We start from the raw sequence: 22,427 nt of genomic DNA on the forward strand, positions 1-22,427 counted from the left end.
ATAGTAAAATCCTATTCTGTTAAACTATCTAGGAGAGTGCCAGAGAAACAGATTTTGAGGAGCAACCCTAGAATTCACCTTCCATAAACTTTTCCTAAACACACACATTCAATTCAAATGGTAATCACTTAGGACCCTCCCTTTATAAGATGCTGTAACACAATTTAACACAGCCTTCCTAAGCACCATAAACTCCCTTTCTCCCATTAAATCAAAAGATAGTGAAAACTCCAGCTGAATGGCTATCCATGGAATCAAAACAAATAATGAAAAAGGGAGACAAAGCATGGAAAACTTGTTCAAAAAAAAAAAAAAACATAAGAACCTACAAGCTTGCAGGCAACTAAAACAAAGCTAAACATCTCATTACCGAAGATAAGAAAACCTATTACTGCAGACTCAAGCACTCTAATAAGCTGCTAAACCCAAGACAAGCGACACAACCTACCCCCAAAACACCAAACCAATATGACAGAATATCAGTTTCATAGGCACTTTATTAAAAATGGTCATATTTTGAGTGTCAACAAATTCAAACACTCAGCCTCCCCATCAATCTAATAATTTCCTTGAACATTTTTCGCTTCAACCTGTTCGAACTGCCATGATAAAAAAAAAAAAAAAAAAAAAAATCTTCCATAAACTAAAACTCACCACAATACCCCAGACAATCTGCCAGGTGAACAACTTAAAATAGCAGCAGGAGCAATTTCCTATCCCATATCTATCCTAATAAATATATCCCTGCCTGAAAACACGGTCCCAAAAATTTGGGAAAAAAAAATCTTTCATCATACCCCTTCACAAAGGAGGCCCCCCCCCCCCGAACTTTCCAATTCCAGGCCAATATCTATACTATGACCCTTATCAAAAGTACTGGAGAAATGTGTATACAAACAATCAGCTATTTCCTAGGAAAACTTCTCTCCCTATACAACAGGGTCTTAGACCCCACTTCATAGCACTGATAGTACTCTACTGAACTTCATTAGAACCATAAATACACAAAGAAATGAGGGTAGCCTAGTTTCAGCGCTTTTCACATTCCTATCCAAAGCTTTTAATACGGTGTCCCATTTGAAACTTCTTCAAAAACTGTCCTCGATAGGCCTAGCTAAACCCTTCCTACGTTTTCATATGTGCCATAAAATTGCAAACAGACTTCTCTTCTTTCCACCTTATAAACATAAGAGTTCTAGAAGGATCAGCTTTAGACCACACACTTTTTAACCTTTTCATTAACGACCTCCATATGGCTGCTAAAGACGCTACTATAGTCAGATAATTCCAAACTGGTCTGCACAAAACCAGAAGACTGTACACAAGAATTATTCCCCTCTGTCGAGTCAAAGTTAAATAAGTAACTCACATCTCCTACTAAACCTTTCCAAAACGGGTCTATATCATTTGAACAAAAGTTCAAAATGTCGATTGCTGTAAACAGCGAAAATGCCGATAATCGATTTCTGTTTTGTGAGATCACGGTACAGTGAACATTGGGAAATTTGTCCTTTCCTCACTGTAGTGCGATCTCGGAGTTGGTATATATAATTAGCAGGGTGTGTGTGTGTGTGTGTGTGGGGGGGGGTGCAGTCCCCCACAATAAAGGATTTGATTAATCTGCATTTTCGCTGTTTACAGCGATCGACATTTTGAACTTTCGTTCAAATAATATAGACCCTTCCAAAACATCTCATACTCTTTAATCTCAAAAAACTGACTACAAAAAAGGCATCTTTCGTCTTAACCTTTGCCATCAACATCAGGATCAAACAGGTAACCCAGGCAAAACTACTAAGCGTCATCACAAATGAGCAGATAAAACCAGACCTCCACGTCCCAAGCTGTAACAAAACAAAACTCGGATCCCTATACAGATCTAAAGCATACCTGACTGACAGCCAGAAAATGTATGCCACTACTTTCCTTCAGCCATCTATATGGCCACAGCTATTTTTAATAACCTTCTAGACGCATCCTTTTAAACAAATTGAAGTACTGATACAATAAAATAGCAAAATCAACATGAACTTCAGAGGACACCACTGTCTGACTTTCAAACAGCTAAAGTGATCACAGCTTACACATTACTTCACACACCCAGCTCACAACACTACACAGACTTCTCCACAAGCCCCAAAACTGCCAATCCCTAAATGACATCATTCAACCATACTTCCCTAACAGTGCTTTACTTTCTGGACAAAGATCAATTCTCACCATCACCAAAGCATACAACAGGGCAGGAGTCTCTAACTAATATTGCCAAAACCTGTCTGAAATCAATCCTAAGAGCTAAGCTATTTCAAAAACGAATTAAAATCTTACCTGACAGACAGATGGTTCTAATTCAGCATTCCCACAAGCTAGTTATGCAAGTGCCATCTTCTTTTTTCTTTTACTACAGGCTGGTTTCATTGCTTGTCTAACTCTGTACACAGAACACTTATCCAGCCTACTCCCAAATCTCAGATACTTTCCACAGTCCTGCATTGTTCTTTCAAAACTGCATTTAATGCTCCCACCCACCCCCCACAACTCTATTAGTATCATCTCTCTTATCTATTCCTACATAGACTTCCTACTCACGCTCTACCTTCACCCTTACTGCTGCCTCTTTCACATCCACTCTTTCTTGCCCTCCTTTCTGCCTACACTCCTGTTACTATCCTTCCTAATACATAGCACTTAAATTCTACCTTGTAATTATATTTGCAAAATTCGACAGTCATAATCTAGTCAACAACAAGCCACTCTACATTTGCCTCCTTTCTTCCACACTGCATTGTCCCGCACTCTCTTTCTCTAAAGGCTGGGGCTCTAAATACTAACCACCAAAATAATGCCTCTAAGCAGCCTGCCATCTTTTTTTTCTTCAATTTAACAAAAATGCATGGTTTATACTCTTATGCTATTTTTTTCTCTCCCTGCTACATCACCATATGGAAAAGAATCTACCTTGCAAATAAGGAACTTTAACTATCTGTAAATTCTGTAAATACCTGTATACTGTTTGTACACTGTCATTCTATATATATATATCCTTGAAAAGTTTTGTTAAAAATCTCAGGAGCAATCTGACAGTGTTGGAGCAGAACCAATCAGCGACACTGTTGGAGTTGAAGAAATCTTCTTTGGATCCAACTCCAGACCGCTTGGGATTTCGGATCCTGGGACTGCGGAACAGCTGGATAGATTGGAGAAGGAGAGAGAATAGTGTGGGATGATGTAGAGAGACTCAAGGATCTGTTAGGGGACAGAGTCAGTATGACCCCCATCTGGATCTGAGCTCTGAGAAATTTTCACATCATCCTATCCACATCTGCTTCTTTAAAATTTCCAGAGGACCTGAAGGATGTACTGAATTGAGATCTTGAAAGACTCTTAGAATTTTCTATAGGTTTAACAGTATACCCTGCTCTATGATCGCTTAGTGAGGTGCCAGGTTTTTTATCCCAGGACCTAAGATCCTGAAAAGGTGCTGTAGGACTTGTTGATATTATCGGATCTGAAGAATTCAGATCAGAAAGTTTTGGATCCAAAGGCTGGATCTTAGGATCAGACACTGTCGGATCAGAGATCTTACAGCTTTTGAATGTAGGCTCCAATGAAGACCTGAGGGACATTTTTTTTGCTCCGACCAAGTAGATTTTACCACTTAAAGGGGGTTTGAGCCCGTGAAGATGAAACATTCACAGGAAGATATCCCTTTAATATCAATTTGTTGTGTCAGTAAGCCAAGGCCCTTGGATTAAAAGTTGAACAAACTGAACAGTTTGTATTCAAGTGACTGGTTTGAGGCAATAAATGCACTTCTTGTGGCCATCTGAATTCGGGATCTTATGCCCACGAGAAGTGCATTTTTTGAAACCTGTTGGTTTATCCAGCATGGTAGAGAAAAACACCAGGATATAGGCTACAAAAGTAACACAGTGAAAAGAAAACAAATGAGGGAAGGCAGATAAGAAAAGAATAAAACAACAATGGTAATTTAAAAATATTACCTTGATTAAAATGTAAATAGAATACCAGATATGGAAAGAGAGAGAGTACTGTGAATATATATAGTAGCTAATAGTTCTAACGTCAGCGAAAGCTAAGAGGGAGGATGAAATAAACAGTCTAAGACAGAAAAACAATTTTTGAAAGTAGAATAAAATGTTTATTCACAAATATTCACTATATATCAGTTTGAAAGAGGAACCTGCACCTGAGCACAATGATGGCAAACCAAGATCTGAGATAATGTGGATGGACTAAGGCATTACAAGTAGAGGGAGGAGCACAAGAGGTGGAGTCTAAGTCTGGACTATGCGCCAGAATCTGATCCGAACCCATGAGTTGAGGTAGAATGAAAAGGACAACATCAGATTAAGCAAGCAAAACAAGAATAAGGAAGCAGACTAGGTATGAGGTACTATCAGAAAGCTTTCCTTTACAGGAAAGATAGCGGATGCAAGGGATAGACTTACCACCCCAACAGGGCAGAGAAAACATAGGATGCCTGTTCAAGAACACACGGATCATGCATTGGTTGTGTTCTTCTTCTTCTTTCGGCTTTTCCCGGTTAGGGGTCACCACAGTGGAACTCCGGTCCACTAATGATTGGCAGTAGATTTTTTTTTAAGGTGCCGAGGTGCCAGCTCGACGCCCAACCTTCAACGAAGGCATGCCCATTTACGCATGTCTTTCGAATGCCACTTGACCGCAGGGAGGACATGCAGACTCCACACAGAAGGCGCTCCAGCCGAGAATCGAATAGAACCTCTTGCTGTGAGGTGACAGTGCTACTGCTGCACCACCGTGGCTTGTACATGGATCAGACCTAGAAATAGCAGAGACGATAATACCGGAGGATCAGCTACAGTTTTCTAAATTTTGCAACAGCATGAAAGGTAAACCTGATAAAATCACAGGGATCCTTAATTTATTTACTTATTTGATAACTGTGAAGATCTGCTAGTCCTTGAATGCTTTTCAGCCACACCCTTATCACCAAGGTGGTTACAAGAACAACATGTTAAGGTTATAATACCAAACTTGGGATTTACACTTTTATACAGTGGAGTGAATAGTGATAATACTGGATTTTATGTACTATAATGACTTTGCTGCTGAGCTGTTATTGAGCTTTATGTTTTTACATGAATATATACCATATATTGTTTCCTCTCAATTTTAAAATAAGACATTAAGCATTTAACCAACATAGATGATGCTCCAGTTTTTCTTACCTGCAGCAAACTCCAGTATATTCTCTGGTCTTTTCAGGAGAACTTCTCTGTCAAACAAAAAGTAAAATCAGAAAAACAACTGACTGTTTTTTGAAAGGTACTGCATCACTGCTCAAGTTAAATTGCTTGTTTTTTATAATAGTTTACTGTCTTTCTGGCCTGCAAACCATCCTCATTACCGATTAGCCTCATACTGTTTGCTACAAATCTTGTTCTCCCCTCATGACAAATCTGATGATGAAGTGGGAATCCTTTGTTGTGTTTCATCATAAAGTTCAGTGCATGCTACAATCTAGTAGAGGAGGTGAGGTCAGACAAGCACAGTACTTACTTCTGCAATACAATCATCCACACTTTTCTGCACTTTTCTACTGTTACATGATTTCTGTTCCCCCTACTCCCACCCAAAAAGAAAAACAAATTATGTATTATATGGTCAGTTTCAGAAATTTTCATGAGGTGCACTGCAGCCTGTTTTTTAAGGAATCCCTGTAAAGGTTAGAATCCAGTCTTGAGACAGATAATGGTTAATGGGCATGTTCTACATAAGTACCGTGCTCACCATCTGGCAGCTTCGACCTGTTCTCTGACCTTGGATACCACTGTACCAATTGACAGCGCTAAGACTGCACTAAAGACACAAGACTTGCTTTGTCCCTTTGTATTTATTGCTTCACGTTATGTTTTAAGCGAGGTGAATGCCTCCTAAGTTTACAAAAAGTTATTTTAGGTTTTTGACAGAAATGAGCTTACAACTTTCAATGCACATGCACTGCAAAAACATTACATTGAGCAGTGTTATAAAAATGCCATAAAAACACAACAGTAACCAATTAAATGTATAACTTTCTAGATTACCTGCCATTTTAAAAACAGTTCAGGACAGTAAAACCATACTGTGGAACTCAAAAGAACTGTAATACACTTACATGCTTCATATACAGAAAACACAATATCCACAGATATGTTTATTATTTTAGCGCATATTAATTTAACTTTCTCATTATTACTTTCTGGGATACAGCATTTGTGCAATGCAGTTTCATGCATGTGGCTTACAGTGATATGAGAAGTCAAATATGCTTTGTATGACTTCATCTGATTGATTACTTTGACATTACGAAAAAGGGCAACGTTATGAAGTGAACCAAACTTTCTCTAGGCAAACCTTATCAAAGAATATGTACCACTAAATGAATTCATGTAAACTCACAAGTTGCACCTTAAGTATTAATAAAATTAACTCTTCATCACTGCTAAATGTTGCTTTTATAGTGGGGACTATATACACAACTGTGAGTATGACCACACATTTTCTCCAAAGTCAAAATGGAAAATGAACTTAGAATCATATGAAAAATAAAGGCAACCTAGTCTTGGGAGCAGTTTCACGTTGCCAGTACTCACCCTTAGACTATAGCTCCCCTTTTCAATGAGGGCTAGGCCACTCAAGCCAGGAGTAAACTTGTGAATGCCCATCCAATTTTCCAGTTCCCATCTGAGGGAAGATAATGTATCATACTGCTTCATTTGCAGTGGAAGTCTACTCCAGACGTGGGAAAGTATATGAACAGCTTTACATCTGAAATTGTAGGCACCTAGCTTTAGACTCACAGACACAGCAGAAACATTTGGAAGATAATTTTACTACCATATTACAGATTTTGATGTTTTAATGCTTTATCTTTTTTTAACTGTAATATGGCTATCTGCCTCTTGGTAATCCATACCTCTCAACCCCCTAGAGCAAAAAATCTGGACAAAGCCTAAAATGATGGGGGGACAAATAGGGACAGATTTTAAATACTGCTCTTACAAACTTAGATAGTTGATAGAATAATAGGTTTTGCATTAGCATGAATTTTCTGAAGGATTTGTTGTCTTAAACTGAATGTCATTATTTAATGACTTCAATCCTCAGGTATTTGCCAGAAAGGTGCAGATTTTAGGAGGAACACACAAAAAATATGAGGCAAAAATCTGGACATTCTGCGAAAATCTGTACAGTTGAGAGGTATGCAGTTGGTACAGTTTTGCAAACTAACTACTCAACTACCTGTTCTTATACTCATTGTTCTAAAATACAACTGAGGATTCCAGAAACTAAACCACCCAAAATGTTTTACCTTTGCAACGGTTGCTTTACAGTGAGTAATGCCTATGACGTGCAGTTTTCTGCAAATCACAATAAACAAATTTCCATGATGACCATGTCAAATATTAACTGCTATACAAATTTAATTCTCATATATGTTACCATAAACATGCAGTGTAAAGACTACAACAGTACAGCTGTGTTCAGTACTCACCAAAACAGATGCTCAGATAAGATTGTTGCAAAAGCAATATCAAGATGAATGAGTTCATATTACCACTGGTCATATCTTTAACAGCTGCATGCCCCCTAGGTATGATAAAGCATAAACTCATAATGTGATAGCCAGGAGAAACACAGATTATGAAAAAGTCAGATATCCAGCAGTCTATGTCTGTCCATTTGTTTTTACTAAAATACAGAAAAAAACAGCTTAGAATAGTTGGCATATGGATCACTGATAATGTTGCATTAGGGTAGATGGGAGTGAAGACATACAGCATGAAAGAGGTAGCAAAATAAGATGCAGCAACATGATCTTGAATGGTTGAGAACTAGTACACCATGAAATTGGGAAGTAATATAAAAATACACTAATACAGTAATGTGTCTTCATTCATTGAGAAATGCTATGCTGTCTGTACTGTAGTGTTTGCCATACAAGTAATATCGTCTACTGCTATTGCAACAAAACAGCATTGTATTACGGAATATAAAGTTGTGCTATATCTGGCACCTCATACAAGGTATACAACTAGGAAAACATATTTTATCCACAAAAGTAAATTAATATTTCACTTTATTTTAAATGCTTGCAAACATTACTTGCGCTGTGCAATGAGGAAGCAACATGGTCTTGATTGTTTGACAAGTGGTATATGTACTGTGCACATTGAGAACTATGGTAAAATACAACCATATGCTAGACAGCCTTCAGAGAATTACCACCGATCAACTATTAAATCTTTATGTACTGTATTTTACTGCCTCTTACAAAATAAGGCATTAGCCACAGTACAGCTTTCTCAGCTGCTCTACTTTCAACTCCCATGTTTCTGTGCTATACAGAAACCGTGATCACACATGTATTGTTCATCTTGCTTTTCAGTTTCTTTAGCATTCTGTCACACACTATTCCTGACACAGTGTCAGTTGACTGCAGCAGTTCTGATTCTAGCACGTACCACTCATGAAGACTTCCCTTCTCCTCAACCATACCTCACAGATACTTGACACTGTTAACCTGTTCCACTCCTCACTCTTCTCATTTTTCAGCAACTTCTGATTCCATTTGCTGGCATGACCACTGTCTTATATGTAATCAGTTTTATTCACTGTGCCTTCTGTTTTGCATTTCAGTCCACTGAAGTTCCTTCTCAAAGTCTACTTATAGTGCCATATCATCTGCATACAGCAGCTTTGCTGAGTTGTCCTCTCTGACCTGTTTGATAAGGAATCCCATCAATAATACGAACAGGAGTTGGGTCAAAGCTGAACCCTGATGCAAACTCAAAGGGGCTCCAGTTGGGAGTGAGAACAGGGTTCGATCCTGTTAATGTTTTTTTACACAGAGCTAATCGGAGGAAGGCCACTGAGCAAAACTCGGATCGATGATATATAACTTTAAGTCTGCTGCATACTTTTTACTGTATTTTATAGCTATAAACTAATCTGCACGGTTGTACTAAAATTTTCTGCCTCACAGGGTCTGATAAACAAGGTTTTTACTGTCACACTGTTCGTAATTCTTTTCTAGTTAGTTTTGTTCTGATTTCCTGACAAGGAGTGTATCATATAACTGGTTTGTTTGCAGTTAAAAGCATTCTCTAGAGTCTCCTTTCTCCTTTATCCTCCCTTTTCACTTTACTAGAAAAGAAAAGAAAAACAAAATTCTAAATTGTAAGCTTCTCTGCCCCCAAGCCTTTCTGTGTTGGAGTGAAGCCTTCTAGCTTATCAGTGGCAGTGGTAAGCACTAGGCAGCCTATCTACCACAACAGGAGTGGTTTCTGGCCCAGAAATTGTAGTATATTGGCCGCTTGGGCAGTTTTTCCTGTAACTAGTCTAGTCCAGATACAGATTTGCTGTATCCAGGACTGTTTGTAAGCTTCTGAGCGGTGTCAAAGTCTGCTCTTCAATTTTTCCCTTAGATCTACTAGTTCTCTCCTCTCCTGCACTTTTACTAGCTTATTAATCTAGCACTTTACCAGACGTCTTGTAGCAATTATTGTAGCACACAAAAGTGCTACCAGCACTAAAAGTTCTACAAGGAAACAGCTCCAGTACTTAATAATGCTCACCCCTCCAGGCATGTCTAAAGGTCAGTTCCCTGTGCTTTCTCTTATTAACCTGGTGAACTTGGGCATCCTGAGGCAATGTAGCAACTGCCTCCTGTACACTGACAACCCTCTCCTCTTACCTCCCAACACTCAGACTCGCAAGAGATGAATTTATATATCCAAATTGGAAGCCACGCACTCTCCAGCCAAGACCGGAACAGCTGGTCAAGAGGAGAAGGTCAACACTTGCACCACACCACATGGAACACATAGCCCTCTAGAACACACACCAGCATTGCCTTTACATAAAAACACAAACCGCACACCCACCTTTGCAGAGGCTCTCAATAAAAATCTACCCAAACAGCAGAGACCTCCAAGGCAGAAATGGACTTGACCCCCGCAACACAACACTAATCACGGACACATAACTCTCCTAAACAGTGTGCCACTCAACCAAAGCCTCTAAGGCAAAACAGCATGCTCGACAAACTAGTCATAGATGACTCGATAGTGAGGCACACTGTGCCCCACTCACTAGGTTGAATAAGGAGAAAGTAACAGTCAGCTGCCTGTCAGGTGCTAGGATCCGCCACATAATGCATGCACTCATGACGTGACTCTCTCATTGTACATGTGGGTGTAAATGACCTGAAACGTACCGCCCTGGACTACATGAAAAGAGACATGGAGGAACTCTTGGATTATGTAGTCCATGCGGGTATGACCCAAGCCCTGAGCAGCATCCTACCATCACCCAGAATGATACCACAGTACACGGAGAAAATGATTGATTTCAACAATTGGCTAAGTTTATTGTGTCATTCTAAGGGGATCCAGTATCTGTTTGCCTGGGAAGACATGATTGACAGACCTCGATGCTTTGCCAGAGATGATCTGCATCTGTCACCCCTGGGCTTCCGGACACTGGCCAAGGCTCTTGCCACCCCTATAGTGCCCAAATTATCACCATAACAGCTACAAACAAATGCAATCTGAGGGTCATGCTGCTCAACGCTAGAAGTCTAAATCTCAAAATGCACTCGCTCGAAACACTCCTTAAAATGGAGAAGACAGACATTTGTGCTGTAACAGAGACCTGGTTCAAGGCAGCAGAAAGCATCCCTGCACTACCAGGCTATAACTCATTCCACACCTTTCGGCCCTAGAACTTGAACCGAAGCTCCAAAGGCGGTGGTGTTTCCATATTCATAAAGGATGCTCACACCTCCAGACTGGTAGCCAAACATAACGCATTTGAGATACTTCAGGTGCAGCTAACATTGGGTAACACAGCGATTCAGGTCATAGCCTGCTATAGGTCTCCAACCATGTCCCAAGACACACTCCATGTTCCTAAGCACCCTGGAGAATATTAACGTCCAACCTAACACTCTCATACTGGGCGACTTCAACTAGCCCTCCATTAACTGTGAAAACTACTCATGTACCAATACACTTGCACAATGTTTCTTGGAATTAATTAATTCCAATGCCCTGGACCAGCTCATTCTTACCCCCACTAGAGGTAGCAACATCCTTGAGCTAGTCATTACTAACATGGGCGACCAGTGCTCTGCATCAATAGTCAACTCCTCCCTGGTTAGATCAGACCACAAATTAATCACCTTGGAAATCCACACCCCCTCCCCACCCACCCCACAAGGTAACCACCAAGAAAAACTTCTGGGCTCTTAAAAACAGAGGTTGCTAATTTCACAGCACCCATGCAAATGGAGATCAGTTGCATGACCACTGAAACATACATCAATGCACTGTACAAACACGTACACAAATGCATGGATCTCGCCATACCCAATAGAACCAAGACGCTCTCCTCCAAAAAAAAAAGCCAAGCTGGTGGTCCTCTGCCATAAACAAATTCTACAACAGAAGGAGGAAACTGATGCAGAATAAGATGAAGTCTCAAGACTGGAAAAACTCCCTTATCAGCCTCAACAAAAAGTTGAGATCCCTCATCAAATCCTCTAAAGCTAGCTATGAAAACAGAACTGCAGCAGTAAAGACAACCACAAGGCCCTTCTACAGTTATGCAAAGAATCTCCATGGCAATACCCAGATTTCTTCTGAACTACTGTACAATGGTACCTCCTATACCGAGCCAACAGATATTGCCGATATACTGGCCGACAGATTCAGTGCCAACTTTACTCCTCTCTCCCCCACTAAGGGACCAGTCACCATACCAGTAGATTGCCAGGCACCCAGTATTACTGCTGCACAGGTTAAAACAGCACTGTCCAAGGCCAAGAATACAGCTTCTATGGGACCTGACAATATCCCTGGGTGCGTTCTACATGAACTACAGAGTGAGCTGGCACCTCACCTGTGTGCCCTGTTCAATCATATCCTCACCTCAGGCTTTTTCCCTACTGAACGGTGCACTGCTACACTCATCCCTCTCCACAAAGGAGGAGTGACTACAGACCCTGGGAACTATCGCCCCATTAGCCTGATGAGTCTGATATGCAAAGCTATGGAACGCATCATCATGGACCTAATAAACAAGCCTCACTGTGACCAACGACTGGTGTCAGAACCATGGCCTTAAGCTCAATGCCAAAAAAATGTGTTGTCTTCCCTTTTGGGAAAAACCCGGTTCTCATGAATTATCACATCGATGGTAGTCCAATGAACACAGGAGGCATTATAAGAGATCTGGGAACACAGGTTGACAGCAACCTCTCTTTTGACCACCACATTGCCACTGTGGTCAGAAAGTCCATCTATGTGGCACATCTCATTACTAAGGGTTTTGCATCCAGGAAGAAAGAGATCATGGTCTCCATCTACTCTTCCCTCATTAGGACAATTATTGAGTACAATGCCCCATTTTGCATGTACCTCACTAAACACCTGCAACAACTGGAGAGGCCGCAAACGTACCTCACAAAGATGATCCTAGGCATTAAACATTTGTCCTATTAGGACAGACTAAAAAAACTCCCAACTATTCTCTGTCTTATATCGCCTACTTAGAGGCAATCTCTGCTTGACTTACAAAGCCATGCCTGACCCAGCTCGGTTAGAAATGCTACATCTGAAGAAATCCCAATCCCTCCACACCACACGCTCCAGAGACATCAACCTCATTACCACAATCAACACAACATGCTGTAGGCACAGGTTCATAACCCAGAGACTGCCCATGCTATGGAATAGACTTCCCATACATATCAAGCAGAACACCTCACTAGCCCTCTTCCAAGAGAAATCTTGATGAGTGGATGGGAAATAGAAAATTCACCCCAGGGATCACTCCAATGGCTTTACTCGACAGAGGCATTGGGAACTAAGGTTGGGTGGCACAATGCCAGGGTAATCTTATGGGCTAGGCTTGTAAAGGCTCCAAGGCCATTAGCCTAGTACACACCTATAGACCATTTTTTTACATTGGGGGAGGTCATAATGGTTAAGGTGTTTACCTTATAGATACATGGTACAGGGTTTGATTCTCACTCTTGAGGCAAACTGACTAGGCTTATAATGATCTGCAAAGGCAGCTAGCCTAGTAATTACCTATGTATGCTTCTGAGTATACTCAATGAGTTGGGGGTTGGCATAATGGTTAAGCTGTTTACCTTAAAGGCTCAAGGTACAAAGTTTTATTCTTAGAAAGCATGGCTAGATAAATGCCCCTGGGGATGTTAACCTAAAAATGACCAATGGTTAGTCCTAACATACTATGCATTTATGTCACTGGTTCTCTGCATTTAGCTTCTATTAATTCCTACCACTGTTTCTGGGACTTTGAATCAGTCAAATGCTTCCCCAAGTCAAAGAATGTCTGGTTCGACTCATTTCCAACTTCTTATCCATTATCTGTCTCAGCAAACATTCGATCAATTGTACTGCATCCTAATCTATATCTGAAGTAGTCATTGCTGATCCTACTTTCTAATACTGTGCATGTTCATTTATCAATCACCCTCTACAGCACTTTCATGTAGCGTTAACAGGAGTCTAATGCCTCTGTACTGCCTGTAGATATGAACATCCACTTGATCTTGTGAATGGAGACGAGAATGCATATTCTCCATTCATCTGGGCGCCGCCCCCCCCCCCCCCCCATCCCCTTCAATGCCTCTGGACTGGTGAGCAGATTGCTGTTAGCATCCGTTAGAATAGCATCTACCAACTATTTAATTTTTATGTAACTGCCTTGAAATCTGATAGAGTGTCTCTACCTTTATGGAAAATTAGATAAGACTGACTGACCATAAGCTCTTATGACTCGTATTCTTAATACTCTGTCTTCCATGTTAAGAACCCGAAGTTGAAGTCAGCCTGATGAGCTGGTTCAAATGGAGCTAAAGTTAGTTTTCTCATGACTAATTTAAGATCCTAAGGAAGAGCCACTTGTTAGCAAAGGGGGCTTGATATGCCACACCCCTGTTAAAAACATTTTCACTTGAAATTGCTTTAAAAGAGAAAGATCCATGGGCAGACATGCTGAAATGGTCTACAAATGAATTTTGATGTGGGGGTAGGACAGGCCAGAGAACAATAGCTCACACAAATAACTTAAATTGTAAAACATGCTAGCCTTTAATATGTGCTGAATGTTGTCTTGGCACAAACTAGAAAATCTTTTCCATTTACCAATATAGGATTTCCAGTAGCAGTTTTTTTTTGCTCTTTTAACACATGCTGCACAAATTCAGAAAGCACATGTATACAAGGCACTAAGATTTTGTCATTCAGGCAGTTAGTTGCCGCTGTTTGGGGTAAGGATGTACCAACACCCCTTGTCATGTATGAGGGAGTATAGTTTGTGAGGAAGCTTGTGATAATTGCTATTGATCATTTTCAATAGAAGGGAGACCACTGTTGGCTGAACCATATTGCAGTCAACAAATAATATCTGGGGAGTTTTTCTGAATCTTCAGAGCAGTGGAGATGGAAAAGAAAATGGGAAATGTGCATTCTGATAAAACCAGTCTCTTCACCGACTCCCTTTTCACAAACCTAACAACTACAATCTGGAATTTCAGAAAATGTTGATGTTAGGACTACATGGATTTTAGGTACCACTGAATTTTCCTCGTGGAATCTTGCCAGAGGAATCATAAGAATCATAGATGCCATGAGAACCAGAATCGTGAGCAGAGACAAAAGTTAAAGTAGACAGACGTAAGGACAGATCTATTTTTTTTTTTTTTTTTTACTTTGGAAGAAAAGCTCTTTGAATGGAAGTTATCTAGGCGACACTCAAGGAAAACAACCCTGGACATCAGACAGAGAACCTTGAGAACCAAGGCAGACGTAGGAGATGAAGGCTGAAGAAGGCTCTGAATGACTAAAGAGTTTGAATTCTGATGGGAGAGATTCTACAGACCCAGAGATTACTGGACTTCTTATATACAAACACCCTTGAGCAAACAGGGAATACTCCCACTACAGACTCCAACATACTGGACATTGTGCTCACAAATATGGGAGAATGTTGCACCCCTCCCCCAATGTCTTGTCTTCCCTGGTAAGGTCTGACCATAAAACTGTCTCTTTCAAAATCAAAATCAACTCTGTAATCCCATTAGAACCAGTAACATTCCAAGGCAAATTACCTGTTATTAAGTGATGGTTTGTCAAAATTCAATGCCCCTCCAAACCCTAAGAATGCACCAGCCTATGCTGAACTGCTCTCAGAAACTCTGAACAACCGTGTCAATGGCTACATAGAGGCTGTCATACGAACCAGAAGTAAGCCCAGAACTTGCCCCAGAAAAAAAACAGCCTGGTGACATTCCAAATTAAACAGGATATAGAACAAAAGGAAAAAATTATGACAAAAATCAGGAAGGGTAATTCCCAAAAAGATAAAAACTCTATCATCAGCGTAAACAGGCAACTGAGAGGGGTACTTAGGTCAAGCAAAGCCAACCCTGAGGTTAAGATATTCTCTCAGGTGAAATATAACCATAAGACCTTCTGCAAATATGTCAGAAACCTCAAGGGCAGCACACAGCATGTGTTGAACTGATGGCTACTGCTGACATATTCACGGAGCCTGGTGATATAGTAAACCTGTTAGTGGAAAATTTAGTTCCAGGTTTACCCCCTCTCACCCCCAACCATCCCTCCAATAGCAACCTCAAACATAACCCTTCCAAATTAAACTACGGAGCATATACTGCTGCACTCACTAAAGTCAAGAACATGGCCTCAATAGGCCCCAATAACACCCCAGGATGCCTCCTGAATAGTTCGAAATACAACTTATCAGAACCCCTGGAGTCATTAACTCCAGTATAAAATCAGGCTTTGTGCCATGTGAATGGAGGACTGCAACAATCATCCCTCTTTACAAGCGAGGATCTTCAACAGATCCTGGAAACTACACACCCATTAGACTGACTAGTCAAACTTGCAAAGTTATGGAAAGAATTATCATGGAAGCTAATAAGGACGTAGGAGACCTCCAGACACTGGATCTATCCCAGTTTGACTTTGTCAAAGGAAGGAAATGCTTACTCTGGTGGGACTTCTTTGAAAAGGTCACTAAGGCAATGGATGAGGGGAAAACTGTACATACTGCCTACCTAGATCTGGTTAAGGCTTATGAAACAACATCATGCTTAGGCATTGCCAACAATCTACCAAAACTAGGCATAAATCCCTTTATAACATGCTTGACAGCTAGCTAACTCACAGAGAGGACTCCGATGGTTAGAATGGGTGAGGCTACCTCCACAGAGAAGCCGGTCACCAGTGGAATCCCTAAGGGCTCTATGTTAGGCCCACCTCTCTTTGGCTTCTACGTCTTGGATGTCAAAGTCAATGCTAAAGGCCTCTGGCTAACCAAATTCAAAGATGATTGCAAAGTGGGATCGGTCACTGAATCCTCCCTAGATAAGAACACCCTTCAGGAAGGTCTAAAAGCATGTGGTGCAAAAGCCGTGGCTTAAATTTTAATAACAAGAAATGCATTATAGTACCTTTTGGGAAGTCTGTCACCCTGGGTAAATTTGCCATCAATAAAACACCCATAAAAGTTGACTGACAAGTCAGGGATCTGGGAATTCATATATATATATATATATATATATATATATATATATATATTGGTCGAAGGCTAAGAAAATCCGTCTGTGTTGCTCAACCTATAAAGCAAGGGAATGACATCTAGGTACAGAGAACTCATCATACCACTGTACTCAGCTGGCATCAGGCCATTCATAAAGTATAATGCTCCCTTCAGTATGTACCCGACCAGACACATGCAGCAACTGGAATGTCCACAAAGGTTCCTTACAAAAGGACTAGAGGGACTAAACACAATGTCCTATGCTGACTGCCTCAAAGCACTCTCTCTTTACTCTGCACCATACAGACATCTGAGATGTGATCTTTGCCTGGCATAGAAGGCATCCCTGGACCCTGTTTTCTTGAATCTTTTGCACATCCTCAAAACCAACAGCATCAGAACTACTAGATTAAAATACCTAAATTTTGTTTGCAACATAAATAGGACATATTAGAGAGAGAGTATGTTTCTCAGAGAATTCCTATTCTCTGGAACAGGTCTCCATCCATGTGAAGTAGAGTTCCTCTCTATCTCCATTTAAGCACAACTTAGACCAATGGATGGGTAATCAGAAATGCACCCCTGGTCTGGCTCCTATGTCTTTGATGGACAGAGACAGCCTTGAAATTGCCCCTATAAAATCAAACATAAATCAAATTTGTGGGTCACATTTGGGTTGGACAGCTAAGCTTTTCAGGTACCTAGTGGCTGTTAGCCTAGTATGCACCTGTGAACCATTGAAATGGTTGTGTCCAGCCGATATCATAAGTACATTCCTGGAGTTGATGCAAGAATGATTTTGAATAATTTATTGAAATGTCCAAGGACAGAACTTAGCAAGTGGTCTGTACCTTTGATCAGACACTCCATTTTTGGGGCAGATAGGAGCCAGTTGCCCATATAGGGGAAGACCCTGATTCTCTGATGGTGTAGGTGTGCTGCTATGACAGTCATGTACTTGATGAATACTCAAGGGACTCTGATGAGTACGAAGGACAGCACTTTGAATTGAAAGTGATTGGCATCCAGAAGGAAGAGTAGATATCTCTGAGATGCTTTGGCTATCTTGATATGGAGGTAGGTGTCCTGAAGTTGCACTGAGCACATCCAGTCATTTATCATGAGACTAGGTAAAACTGACTATGCCATGACCATTCTGAATTGGATCTTTTTAACATAAATGTTCAAATGACTGAGGTCCAAGATGGGCCTGAGGTCCTGAGCTTTCTTTGAAACCAAAAAGAACCTTGAATAAAGTCTCGACCCTGTCAGGTCTGGTGGAACATGTTGGATAGCTCTTTTGTAGAGTGAGGAGACAATCTCCCTTTTTTTTTTTTTGCTAATTCTAATTGTTGGGGGGTGTCTAGAAGCAGCATTTTTGATTGTGCAGAGAGCTAAAAAAAATGATGTTCAACAGCCTCTGGAAATTATCTTTCTTGTGTACGTGTCCTGAGTGATGGCCATCCACACAAGAGGGTACAGGGACAAAAGATCCCCGACTACCACCAGAAGGGAGCAGTTGGGCAGCCCTTCTGGGACAATGAGGTTGCATGTTAGAAAAAAGCCCACCATATCCCTGCATGTGGAGAACCCCTCTGCATCTAGGCCTGCATCTGTCACTCCTATCAGAAGTTGTCTCCAACAGCTGTTGCTGGATTTTCTCCTTTTGTCTCCTGCTATAGGACTTCTGTGGAGCCTTAAATCTCACTCCAACAGCAGAAAAAGATTTTGCTGCATTGTTCACATTTATGCATGTTCTCTTTCTCAGGACTAAGCAATGAAAATCTGTCAAGGAAGAATTTGCAAAGGAAGTTTTAAAGGTTGGCTGCAAAATCTCACAGGTGCAGCCAGGCCTAATGTCTTAATGGCCATGCCAGCCACTCTATTGGTGCTCAGGGCATCTCCGGCTGCTTTTAATAGTCTTCTGTAGAGGATGTTTTCAGATTGGAAAGAGCTTGTTGTGGCAAATCCCTCTAGAAACAGTTTATGTGACAGGTGTAGTTCAAGACCCTCAGCACAAATATGCCCAAAGTATATGCCTATTTTCCTAGTCTGTCCATAACCCTGAACTACTTGCTGGGGGTGTGTGGAAAGTAGCTGTGTCATCAGTCAGCTCCTTTTTCATTGCACCTGCCATGAGAATGGAATCCAACAACAGATATTTGCCCCAAAGCTGTTTATTCTTGTGAGCATGACAACCCTGTCTAGATTCCAAGGTACCAAATCACATGTATTAGGTTCCTGCCATGACCTCCAATGACCAGTTCTATTAACCTGTCTGCTGTATGAACCACCCAAGAATATATGATGTACAGCCAAATGCTTCAAAAAGAACCTCTTAATATCAAGGGGATATCACTGGGCCAAGATCCCCTTTATGCATAAGTTTTAAGAACTCAAAGTGGTGTTAGTTGGGGAGGGGGTCTCTATTATCAAAGTCAGTGTCAAATGGAATAGACTCCAATGGGGAGGCTATGTCTCTCCTTTTCCACATCATATTCTTTCTAGGAATGTCTATTGGGGTATCTCCAAGCTCCTCAGTAGACTCCTCCTTCTACTCAGCAGTGGCCTTCAGGCCTGGAACTCCGCTCTGACAGAAGGATGCTTGATGGAAGAGAGATGAGAAGAAGTGGGTGGGGGTGATGGAGTTAACCTGATCCCAAAGTTGTCTGTGTTTCCATTCTCAAAGACAAATTATTCTCCCAATAACCTGGAAGGCTGTACCAGGATCCAAGAATGCCATTTCCATAACCAGGTCTGTTCCTCCTGAAGAAGAAATTATTGGCATCCCTAAAGCAGAGAATATGGATGGGTTTAAGGAGGGGACTGGAGCACAGGACTGATTCAAATGTTGACGTCTCTGACACCAACAAAAGAGCCATGTATGACAGCACTGATGAAGGTGCCAAGGCCTCGGGGTCAAGTCAATAGTTGTGTCAAATCAGGTACGTCAAGTGATTAACTAGAAGCCAGGGTTGGCACTAAGAATACAAGCTACAGGTCCAAGGTTTGGTTCAAATCCACCAGTGCTGAAATCAGTACCAGGCAAGAAGCTAAAAGAGGGGATGAAGGGCCTCTTTTGAAACTGAAGGGCACAGTAGGACTCCCATCTTGATGTATGTTTTCAGGAAGGTCTTCAGGGGCAGATTTCTATTGCTTGATGAAGTACCCGTGTAGGACCTGAAGGATAAGATGGAAGGACGTTGAGAAGAGATCTTGGTTAGTTCCCTCTCAGATAAAAGTTCAGCTTATAAGTCTCTTAGGTGACTTGCCTTGAATAATGACTGGCTCAACAGCTATGGCAGCAGTGAAGGACTGTGCGTGTGTGCGCCTGTGTGTATGTGTGTGTGTCTCTCTCTGTGTGTCACTGTGAGTGCATGCACACGTGTTGCATCAAAGCAGAGGCAATTACTAGATGAGAAATTTTCAGAGCCAAGGACAGCTCTGATTTTTCAGTTTGGGTTAAGACTTGTGCGGGTCTGGGTTTCTTAGAATTTTTTGGCTTTATCCAATTCTGTATCAAGGAGCAAAAGGCACTTATTTATAACACTCTGAGCCCAAAGGCCTTGCAAATACAGCAATTCATTGTTAATATGGCCACCACACACAACTCGTGTGTATCTTGGATGGTATCTTATGACCACACTGCTTAAATTTCCTGAAATGTTTTTCTTCATCTTTGTCCATGATGAAAGATGACCTGTTCTACAACACACAAATTCTAGAATCCAGCCAAGTGAAATATCAGTTAGAAGCAAGTCGATAACACTTCCATATGATGAACATCTAAACAGAATATATATGACGATAAAAGTATCAGTACTACTACTAACCAACCCCCCCTCGTTTGTTTTTTTCAAATATTAAGAATATGGCAAGAAATGTCAAGTTCAACAATCTCTGCCTGCAGTCTCAATAGATCTGTTGTTAAACTTAATAAAAGTTTCCATAAGTTCAAACCCCTGACAATCAAACAAATCCAGCAGTTCTTTGTGCATAGGTGAATCAGCTATTAGCCCTGTTGGAAACATCCAACGTCTTAGCCCTTTCGGCACCACCTTGCTCCTGATGCACTCCACAAAATATTAATTTTCCAGCTCCAATTTCCTACATTTAATCATTTTCCTTTCCAGATACGTAAGCGATTGATTAAAAGTCCGGACCTCAGCTATAGAGCCTTAGTTCCCTTTAAATACTATGTCCTGTTTCAGCCAGTCTTGAATGTTAAAGTTATTAGCCCTCACTGGTACAGAGGACACATTCGCAGTCTATTCTGCATTTATATTTACCGCTGTGGGCTGAGCCGATGTAAAACCCACCTGGGTGGCTCTCAGTTGTAAAGCTGCCACACCAGAGATACCCCCTTATAGCTAATGTTCACTAATAGTGAAGTGGCAACATTAGTGACCCTTATGGAATTATTACTGAAAAACAACTTTGTCTACTTTGAATGGCAGTATTTCCTACAGAAGACAGGCATTGCCATGGGGGCCATTTGTGCCCCAGTGCTTGCTAACATCATTATGCTTATGTAGGAAAGGAAATACTTGCTTAGTTCAGAGTTTGCCAACAGATGGACAGTTTATTTACGTTACATTGATGATTTTTTTTTTTTTTTGTGGAATGATACAGGGGAAGACATTATCACTTTCATTGATTACTTGAACACCACCACTGATTTTTTTTAAATTTACTTATACACACAAAAAAGATGGTATCAACTATTTAGATGTAGACAATAAAAAAGATCATGACAGGAAATGCTTTTTAAGTAATTTGTATAGGAAACCTACCTACTGTAATAGTTTTCTAAATTTTGAGAGTAATCATCCTGAATTTCTAAAGCCAATCTGGTGGTCCCCTGCCATAAACAAACTTTACAACAAAAGGAAGAAACTGTTGCAGAAGAGGAAAATCCGAGGATGCAAAATAACTCCCTTACCAGCCTCAGTAAGAAACTGAGATCCCTCATAAAATCCTCCAAAGCTAGTTATGAAAATAAAATTGCCAAAGATTCCGAGGACAACCACAAGGCATTCTATAACTATGTCAAGAATCTAAATGGCAATGCTCAGATCTGCTCTGACCTAAAACAGAATGGCATTAAATATACTGATCCCAAGGATATTGTCAATATCCTGGCAGATCTATTCAGTGCCACCTTCACCCCCCTCTCACCCCCTAAATTGCCCATCTCAGTACCGGTAGATTGCCAAATTCTGGTAATAACGGCCACACAGGTAAAAAAAAATGCACTCTCCAAAGCTAAGAATACAGCATCCATGGGACCAGATGACATCCCGGGCTGTGTACTACATGAACTACATTATGAACTGGCACCTCACCTAAGTGTCATGTTTAATCATAGCCTCACCTCAGGTTTCGTGCCCACTGAGTGGCGCCGAGCTACAGTTATCCCACTCCACAAGGGGGGATCCACCTTGGATCCCAGAAACTACCGTCCAATCAGTCTGACAAACCTTATTTGCAAGGCCATGGAGCATATTACCATGGAACTTATAAGCAAAGACATTGGCAACCTTCAAACACTGGACCCCACCCAGTTTGGGTTCGTGAAGGGCCAATCTTATCTCCTGAACCTGATTGTCTTCTTCGAATCAGTCTCCAGAGCCATGGACAAGGGTAAGGTGGTCCACACAGCCTATCTAGACCTTGTCAAGGCCTTTGACACCATCCCCCACTCTGGAATCATAGATAAACTTACTAAGCTGGGCCTTAAACCCTACGTCACCCAATGGGTTGCTAACTGGCTT

General features: G+C 41.0%; 1 protein-coding gene across 2 annotated transcripts in view; it reads right to left on the reverse strand.

The window, feature by feature from the left end:
- The window catches only part of RIIAD1 (regulatory subunit of type II PKA R-subunit domain containing 1), a 308,698-nt gene that overhangs the window by 92,912 nt on the left and 193,359 nt on the right, over positions 1-22,427 (reverse strand). Inside the window, exons 3-4 of one of the 2 annotated variants that reach the window (XM_044079942.1) lie at positions 7,544-7,638; positions 5,235-5,281 (exon numbers count right to left, since the gene is read on the reverse strand). In XM_044079942.1, coding sequence (XP_043935877.1) covers positions 5,268-5,281; positions 7,544-7,638 — 109 coding nt within the window. In that variant the 3' untranslated portion in view covers positions 5,235-5,267. The remainder of the gene's footprint in view (positions 1-5,234; positions 5,282-7,543; positions 7,639-22,427) is intronic. The other variant, XM_044079941.1, reaches the window with a different exon arrangement.

Source organism: Protopterus annectens, chromosome 8.part0 (assembly GCF_019279795.1).
Source record: "Protopterus annectens isolate FY-2018-M chromosome 8.part0, PAN1.0, whole genome shotgun sequence".
NCBI classification, from domain to species: domain Eukaryota; kingdom Metazoa; phylum Chordata; order Ceratodontiformes; family Protopteridae; genus Protopterus; species Protopterus annectens.